This window comes from Lactuca serriola, chromosome 1 (genome assembly GCF_051521515.1).
Source record: "Lactuca serriola cultivar US96UC23 chromosome 1, Lser_US96UC23_V15, whole genome shotgun sequence".
Classification (NCBI taxonomy): Eukaryota; Viridiplantae; Streptophyta; class Magnoliopsida; order Asterales; family Asteraceae; genus Lactuca; species Lactuca serriola.
The window spans coordinates 190,710,908-190,721,055 of NC_136408.1; the positions used below are offsets into that span (position 1 = coordinate 190,710,908).

General features: G+C 34.7%; 1 protein-coding gene across 1 annotated transcript; it reads left to right on the top strand.

Annotated features, from left to right (window-relative positions):
* The first annotated feature begins 7,594 nt into the window (after positions 1 to 7,594).
* On the top strand, positions 7,595 to 9,666 carry LOC145102109 (CBL-interacting protein kinase 5-like). Its single transcript, XM_079039465.1, has one exon. The coding sequence runs from the start codon at positions 7,898 to 7,900 to the stop codon at positions 9,344 to 9,346; it is 1,449 nt and encodes a 482-aa protein (XP_078895591.1). The 5' UTR covers positions 7,595 to 7,897; the 3' UTR covers positions 9,347 to 9,666.
* Positions 9,667 to 10,148: the final 482 nt, after the last annotated feature.

Consider the following 10,148-nt stretch of genomic DNA (forward strand, 5'->3'; position numbering starts at 1 on the left):
TTAAAACATTTGGGATGTCATCGTCAATACAGAAACATAAGCATAAACAGAACTTACATTCATTTACACTAGTGATCTACATCTCTTTTAAATCTCTCAGTATAGTGTGACTTCATATCAACACCTGTGATATAAATAAACTGAGTGGGTCAGGTTGGGAAACCTGGTGAGTACATAGGGTTTTCAACGCACAATAATATGATTATTATGTTTAAACAATCAAACAATCAACCCAATTACCCATCCCCATTATCTTCTTTACTCTTAATGATCTACACTAAGAATCAGTTATTTCTCATTCATTCATTCCTAAGGAAAACAACATGAAGTCCATTGTTGCCAATGACATAGTGGTCAAGTGCAGCTGCTAATATTATCACTTAGGCGTAGCTGCCAGAATTGAGACATTTTCTATGAGGCGCTTCTGCCGGTATTGACCTTTAAACGCTACTGTCATGGTCATAAGGCTCCTTATTAGGCGCAGCTGCCGATACTGTCCTTAGAGTGCAGCTGCTAGGATGTTTACCATCGATCTAAAATATCTATGGGTTGTGGCGCAGCTGCCAGTGCTCATCTATAGGGTACTAGGTCCACTGCTGCCAATGTATACCTATAGGGCACTAGGTTCATACTATTAATGTTCCTCTATTTCAGCTTTTATCCCTCATCATTCATCTACTCATGTTTTACCCAACATATTTTGTAGATATAAAATACTTTATACAGCTTACATCATTTAAAACATGTATAAAAATCTTTCACCAGCATAGACAGTAAGTATTTAGACAATATGCACCCATAGCACGTAATTTATATTAAATTAAAATACTTCATATCTATGTGTAAGATGAAAGGGACTATGCAGTCACCTGAAAGGTGGTGACTCAAAACTCGGACAACGCTTCGATACTCTCAAAACAATTTTCCTTCGATAAAACCTAGTATCAATACCACTAGGGTTTATTCTAACGATAACCGCGACAAATTAATAGTCTGACTATTATTACTATTATATAAGCGTTAAATAACACTCAATATAACTCATAATAATAGCTCAAATAATTATTTTAAGGACCTAATAACATTACTATAATTATTTGAAATCTATATTAAAAATTGCGTAAGCGTAGCTCACTTACAGCGGATTTTAAAGAAAACCGGGTTTTGCTCGGAGCAGCGTTTCGAAACCGAAAGACCCTTTTTCTCGGGACTCCGGGAGCCTCGGGGTTTTGGGAGGCTTAGGGTACTTAGAGAGAGAAAGTAATCTAGAGATAAAGTGGAAATTGTGCAAGAAAGTCGGCAGCCTTCGCTGCCTTATATAGGGCGAGCCTTCAGTCTACGTTGGGCGTACCGAAGGTGGTACGCGGCGCGTTCGTCGGATAAGATTGCCAGGTGGTGGCCTCCGAGTGGTGCGACATGGCAAAGTCTTGGACCGCACAAGAGCGAGGTACGCTGGGTGTACTTCGTTTCAGATGCGGGGCGTGATACGAAGGGGCTACATGGCCTCATCCGGTGTGAGGCTTGCTTCAGCAATGGACGGCCCTGATGCCGCCACGTCATCGATCTTGCTCCAACTTCACAATTTTTCCTTCCGACTTCTAAAAATCATAACTCTCGCATACGAGCTCCGTTTTTGACGTTCCTTATATCCACGCAAAGGAGGGAACATACTCTACAACTTATGTTTAGACTCTGTCGGCTAATTTTGATTTATTTTAAAAGTTACATTATTAACAGGCCGGGACAGGATTGGTCCGTTAAAAATTCATAACTTCTTCATCCGACGTCCGTTTTCGCCCATCTTTTTCTCGTTATGCTACTATTAACGAGATCTTCGATTATCGTTTAGGTTGTGTCGGCTAAAAACCGCTCGATTTAATATTCGAATTTCGGGTTGTACACTACTAAGCCGAAACTTCGAAAAATCATAACTTCCTCATACGAAGTCAGATTTGGGCGTTCTTTTTATGGATGCTCTCGGTTTAACGTATTCTACGACTTTCATTTAGATTGATAAGGATAAATCTCGCTCTATCATAAATTTACTGTTTACGCTTTCCGGTGCCGTGCCGGTTCCGTCGCGAAACTTCGACGGGTCATAACTTCTTCGTTATAACTCGGATTTCGGCGTTCTTTATATGTACGGAACCCTTGAGACATATTCTATAACTCGGTTAAGGTTATTTATTCTAAACAATCTTTTGTCAAAAAGTCTTTTTTGACCCCTATTATCTCTAAATTGACTAGCCCGGATCTACAGGCATTACAGGTAAGAACCCTAAATCAATTTATGTTTTATTGCCCTAACTTTATATATATTTCTAAAGTTTGGTTTAGATTATGGGTTCTTGCGGATTTTGATGTTTTGGTTTGGCTTTGGATTGCATTGGTTAATCACTCCAAAACTTGAATTCATAATAAGCAAGGGATTTTTTGTTACATGTTTATTTTCTCTAATTTCAGATTCACCAGATATGGGGTTATCATTCCTCAACTTGATGTTGGTATGTTGGTTTGTATTCACAATAAAATGTTTCAAAAAGCACCCAACAAACTATAGCTACGATAGTATTTGATTGCTTCATTGTTTGTGCTCGTTATATGTCATAGCCTTACTGTTTAATCAATTTGATATTAAAGATGCCATGGTTTAGCAACATGTTTAGTTGGTTACTATTTTTAACATTTATCCTAGACTAAAATATAACTTTTTCATTGAGTTTTTTTGTTTACAGTAACTTACCATTTCTGGTTTTTTTAAGCCTCCTCCTATTGTTTTTCCAACAATACTCTGTCATGAAGCGATTGGTTAGTGATTCATCAAATTCAGTAACATGCTTATTCTAAAGCTTCCTTCCTTTCATGGCAAAATCCAAACACACACACACACACACATACACACTGCTATTTACTCATCCTTTGTTTTTGCTTTAATTTTCTATGTTTTTCCAACAATACTCTGTCTCGAAACCTTTGCAAGTTCCCTGGAAAGGGTGTTCATATATCTACCATATTAAGCTATTACAACACCCAATTGAGTAACAAACTAAGAACATCCATAAAGTTCTTAAATCACAACTATAAACTTCTTAAACTACTATTTCCTTAGTATGAAACAGACAACAAGAACACCCAAGTAACAACAGGTCAACAAAAACAATACCAGTTGCATCACCTAAGATAGTATAATGTTATTATTGAGTTTTGGCATCCAGGTAATAGCATCAATACTTATTTTTCTTAGATATTGAATTAATGCGGGAAATAGAATTGTACTTTCAACTTTCAATCTGAGTTAGTTGTTCTTGACTTTGTCCTTTTGTTGTTCTTGGTTAGTTAGTTTGCTAGAAGTTGGGTTCTTCACTTTGATTTGTAATTTTGTAGATTTTGATCGTAGATGTAGAAAAATCTACTATTTTTCATCTTAACAAATTATATGACTTATTGTTCAGGAATATGAAAAAGTCAAAAGAGAACTCGGTGGATGAAATTCAATTATGGTTATTATCATGAGTAAATGACATAGAGTTCTTGGGGAAGCCTTCCTCCCATTTCATCAAAATCTGACCATTTTACCATTGGCTATGTAGAAACTATAGAAAATGTGTGTGGTAAGTTTGTATTATGATGGTTTCTTGTATGTATTTTAGTAAAACAACTTTAATAGCATGTATTGCTCTAACTTAATCTTATTAAGATATTATTATCTCGGTTAAAAATTATGTATTACATAGTAACTTAATCTCATTGTGCAACAGTGCAAGCTCCTGATATGAGTTAAGTGTTGCTTTCAGCTTTCGATGACACTCTAATTTTTTAGTTAATCATTGATTGTGGTGAGTGATTTTCCTCACATGTTAGTCTGATTTTGAGATACACTTACGATCTCATTTTAATCCATTAAAAACGATCACAGAGCTCTTTACCAAAGATCATAATTTTAACCCTTAAGTTTACATAAAAGTTAAAACTATACAATTTTTAAAATTTTTATATTTGAATTATCCACTTATTAGTAAAATGCATTAATTTAAAGCATTTGATGTATACCTTTAAATTTTGCAAAAGGCAAATCTCAAATTTTTTCTCTTATATATACTTTAAAATATTTATATTTCATTGGGGATCATTTAGTAGTAAACACACCATTAATGATTACAGATAAAGTTTAAAGTATATTGTTTATTGATGACATACCATTATATATATATATATATATATATATATATATATATATATATATATATATATATATATATATATATATATATATATATTTGTTGATGTAGGTTGGAAACTAATTGCTAAAAGAAAGTTATTTATGTATTCATTGTAATATAATATTTTTTTCGAAAGGGAGCTATTTTTTTTAAAGGAAATTATTTTTTGAAATGAAACTATTAACCGGTTGCTAAAAATGGGAACTAAGATTCGGAACGAAAACATTCGATAAAAGTAAACTATTCTTCGTCTGTCGTTTAGATTCAATATCCTATCTACACAAAATAACTAATCGTTTCTACAAACTAATTTCTAAATAAAATTTTTGCAACCGGCGCTTGGCGCGGGTAAACAGTTTGTGTGTGTGTGTCTCTCTCTCTCTCTCTCTCTCTCTCTCTCTCTCTCTCTCTATATATATATATATATATATATATATATATATATATATATATATATATATATCAGTGTTGCAGAAATCGGCCTTGGCGGCCGATTAATCGGCAATTAATCGCTTGGCGACCTTAAACCGATTACGATTAGTGTGTTTGGCGGAAATTGGTCAAAATCGGTTAAAGTCGGCATTGGCGGTCTCGGCGGTCATAGGCGGAAATTTTTTTAAAAATTCAAAAAACTTCAATTTTCAAATAGTATACTAAAATTTTAAAATTTCAAATTTTTCTGCTTTCAAATTTTAAAATATTAAACTAAATTTTAAAATTTTAAATTTTCAAATACTTAGTTTTTTAGGGAATCTTAATTTTTTATATAATTTTATTAATAATTAAGGGTCCCCGGTTAATCTCCGATTAATCCTCGTCTAGTCCGATATATATATATATATATATATATATATATATATATATATATATATATATACACACACACACACACACGTTTGAAGATCCTTGTTTCAAAACACAAGTTGGGTTTCCACATTTATCTTAACATTTGTTCCTGGATTCTTTGACTACAATTCCATAACATATTCTCTCAAAATACCATATTGCTTTTCATAATCACCATAAACAAATTGTTTTGCCATAGCTTTTTCCCAAAATACTTCCATATTTGATATTAAAAGTGAATATCGTTGTAGCAAGTCCTCCTGTAAAGCACGTGTAGGGATCTTGGGGTTACTTTCAACTTGATGCAATATGTTGTTAGCTAGAAACTTAGATGAACAAGCCCTCACTGTCCTTGTTTGCAAACAAGAATGACAATCTTCATATGTTTTGACAGTCCAAACTTGTTTTTCATCTACCCTAGATATGAAAAGAACCCTTGGACAAGTTGTTTTCTTGGAATGTACTAAATTGCCCTTACCTTTATTACTGCCACTAGTCAATTTAGGGACAAAACCCCTACACTTTACCCTAACGCTTGTCTTGTCATTCTTTATATAATGTAGATCCCTCCTTTCTTTTACATAGTAGTTGGCAATAATTTCTCTGATTTTTTTCTTTTCCTTGAAAGTCTGACCAATCTTAAAAGCTTTTGTGTGAACCTCACCTAGTCAACCAGCAACTGGTTTTAGAATGGATTTTAACAATTTCTTTCGAGGCTCTTGTTCACTAGCAAATGACTCAAGCACATTGTTATCTAAGACTTCTAAAGGAGGTCCATCTTCAATGTCTTCATGTTCCTCTGTAGTATTGTTTGTCTGATTAGGCTGCCCCAAGTCAATGTCTTCATCAAGTACACTACAGAAGTTGATCATGTTCACCTCCATATCATCTATCAAAGGTTTCCTCATCAAATAGTGTTTTTTTTGCATCATGCAGACTATGAAATTCACTTTCATATTCACCAACCTCACAATCATATTCATCATCTATAATTGGTTCATTATCTATAATTGGTTCATCATTCATGACTGGCTCATCAATTATGAGTGGCTCATTACCTTGTGCCATATGGAACAATAGACCGGGAGTGATCTAGTAATTATGAGTGGCTCATTACCTTGTGCCATATTGTTCATTATCACTTAGGAAGGTCCACCAAATGTTCCATATGGCACAATAGACTGGGAGTAATCTAGTTTTTTCCTAGAAGATCCAACATCTTTTCGCTTCTTTTGGTTCCTATCCAGTCCAGGGGACACATCATTAACCAACTCCTCAATAATAACCTTTGTTGGGCATAAAAAATAATTGTTAACCCCTGTATGCCCATGCTTTATGTAGATACTTAATAGGTTATTATTTTTCCACATAAGTTGACAATACATGCACATCCCCATCGTTTCCTAGAGGTAAAAGACCAAAGTCCAACTCTACTTCTAGAATAAGAAAATGATAATACAAAGTTTGTCCGTCTACGTATTCTATTTCTTGAACCATTGTATCCGACTCATGCACGAAGAAAACGTCAATATCTACGAACCATTGTTCCATCTATGTACCTTCTCCCAGGGCTTTTCGTGAATATCCAACCATGATGGATTTTCAGTGTGAAGTAGTTGCTTATTCCCTCTGAAATAAAGAATAACAAAAAAAATTCAACTATTTGGACGTAATTTCAAATCGAAAAAATGTATGATCATGTTAGTAAGTCACTTACGGTATAACCTTCCCAAATCATAGTTTAATGCTTTCGTGTGTTGGGAATGGACCAATCATAGCGTTAACACCATTATCGTTTTCAATCGAACCGAAAGAAGATCCTTGCATTGCGTTGCGTTGGAGAAGATGATGATGAATGTGAAAGGATAATTGGTAGCTGGGAAAGATGATCTTTGCAATTAATTGAAAAGATCATCCGTATATTATGTGCATAATGAAGGATTACAGTGGCTGTGAGATGAAAAGACAAAAATACCCCTACACTAACGGTACAAAATTGACGGGGTTAGGGTCAAGGACCAATCGCGCAATGAACTGAAACCATAAGGACTAGTGGCGTGACTTTTTTCTAAGAAGTCCTCAAAGTGCGATAATTTGTAAACCAGAGGGACCAATTGTGTAATTTGTCTTAAAACCAACTTAAGCAATACATATTTTTAACAACAATATAACTAATGTGTTTCAAGATGAAATAGAAACGAACAAATGGATGCCTAAACCATACGACCATATGTGAAGAAAACATAAATGAACTTATATATATTCGTGGGTAATAATATATGTCGAATTTATTTGAACGGTAGATAAATTTAGGTGAATATTATTGATTAATTAAAAATTGAATAGCTTATAACAGAAAAAGTCAAATAGTAATGTGCACAAGTAAAGGAAAAAATCCTAATTCAGAACCACATGCTGCTCGTCTCGTCTTCTCCTCACTCCGCAAATCTCTAAAACCAAGACTGGTTCCCTTTAACATTAAACTAGAAAATTTAGCCATGTATATATAGTAACGTTTGTTTCATATACAGTTTTAATGGCCATCAAATCAATCAATAATTTCCATTTTTAACCAAAATATCCTCTTGTTTGATGAGGTGATGAGAAATTAGATTCGATTTTGCTTTCATTTCATGGTTGCATCTCTTACCCTTCTACATCATACGACGTAAGTTTGTGTTTTCAGCAGCTTTGCCTAATTGAGGCAAGGTTGCCATTTCTGACACCCAGTCCCTCCTTCCATCGCTAATTCATTCTAGTTCTTGATATACCCATCTATCTTTCTATCTACATTTCTGTTTTGTTTAGATCCGAAAGGACCAAAAGAATTTATGATGGATACCAAAAAAGGGACGATCTTGATGCAAAGATATGAGATAGGAAGGTTGCTTGGCCAGGGGACGTTTGCAAAAGTATATTATGCAAGAAACCTGAAAACCAATCAAAGCGTCGCCGTGAAGGTGATAGACAAAGAGCAGGTTATGAAGGTGGGATTGATTGACCAAATTAAACGTGAGATCGCAGTTATGAGGCTAGTGAAACACCCAAATGTGGTCCAACTTTACGAAGTAATGGCTAGCAAAAGCAAGATTTACTTTGCCATGGAATATGTTAGAGGTGGCGAGCTTTTCAATAAGGTGTCCAAAGGGAGGCTGAAGGAGGATGCCGCTAGGAAATATTTCCAACAACTGGTGGCTGCGGTGGACTTTTGCCATAGCCGTGGTGTCTACCACCGTGACCTCAAGCCTGAGAACCTCCTCCTAGATGAATCCGGCAACCTAAAAGTCACAGATTTTGGATTAAGTGCATTGTGTGAGTCAAGAAGACAGGATGGTCTCTTGCATACAACGTGTGGAACGCCGGCTTATGTTGCCCCAGAGGTGATTAACAAGAAAGGATATGATGGCCAAAAGGCAGATATTTGGTCGTGTGGGGTGATCTTGTATGTTCTGCTTGCTGCTTATCTTCCATTCCATGATAACAATCTAATGGAAATGTATAAAAAGATTAGCAAAGGGGAATTCAAATGTCCACAATGGTTCGCTCCTGAGGTAAAAAAATTACTTTCGAAAATTCTTGATCCAAATCCAAGCACACGGATTACATTGGCTAAACTCATGGAAAACCCTTGGTTTCGAAAGGGATTCAAGAAAATCGAGGCTTCAAAATCATTCACCAATGAAAGCCCATCAAAAAGTTTTATTGATTACGAAAATGCGATAAGATACATGGATACTCCAAAGGGTAGTTATAATAACCTTAAGGAACTCGACGATCCAAAACCAATGTTATCACAATCACCATCATTTTCTTCCTTTTCACCTTCATGTTCAAAAGAGGCTTTGAAGCCGACGTCTATGAACGCGTTTGATATCATATCGCTATCTCAAGGGTTTAATCTTTCTGGTTTGTTTGAAGAGGGTGGTTCAGGTCAAAAAAAGGAGTCCCGTTTTACAACAAAAGAGCCTGCATCAGCGATTGTATCAAAACTTGAACAAGTAGCTGAGACGGAGAGTTTTGGGGTTTCAAAATCGGTAGATGGGACAGTGAGGTTGCAAGGGAGTAAGGAAGGGAGGAAAGGGCAGTTAGCCATAGATGCTGAGATATTTGAGGTGGCGCCATCATTTCATGTGGTGGAGATGAAGAAATTGTCCGGCGACACCTTGGAGTATAATAACTTCTGTAACCAAGAGTTGAAGCCTTCTTTGAAAGATATAGTTTGGACATGGGAAGGTGAACAACAACGTGATGATCAACCCTATATACCTAAACCCAATTAATCATAAAGATTAATCATTATAATGTAACCCTTTTTCTTCTCGGTTTTTGCTTTGTATCTATTTTTCTTTTGTTTATTGTTCTCTCTCTCTTTTTTTCTTTCTTTCTGTGAGTTTTGAACTCTTCAAAATCTCTTTGATTATGGGGTTTTAATTAGGCGTCTGAATGTAGAACTAAATTTGGATGTTGCAACTAATGACACAAAACTGTCTGATTTTGCATCTCTTGTTGGCCTGGTTGATCTTAAATAAGGCCATCTTTCTTTAGTTTTAAATGCATATGAACGGTGTCATATTATATTTGTCTATTGGAGTGTTATCAAGGCGGAAAGGCATATCAAGATTCAATATTTGATACAATTTTACCATTTTATTTCAAGAATGCGTTGAACTCTATAAAGTTTAATAAATATATATTTGAAAAAATTCAAAAAATATAGTATTTTTTTCTATTATGTTGTTCAAAGACCATTGAAATCTAAATATATTGAACGCCAACTTTGCATCATGTTATGGCATGTATTTAATACGATTAAATATCAACTAGATATCGCAAAATATTTAACCATTCGTTAATTATGTATTATGGGTACTCTTACCAAAACTGAGAGGTGTCAAATGTAATTACTAATAAAAACTAAAACTTATATTTCATTCGGCAATCATTCATTTTCTTTATTTATGATGACAAACTATCGTAAATTAATTTAGAGACAGATTTTAAACAAAATAAGGTATAAGGTAACCAATCATCATATAATATATTATGTTGTAATTTGTCCTATTGTTTGGAAGGGTAAATAAG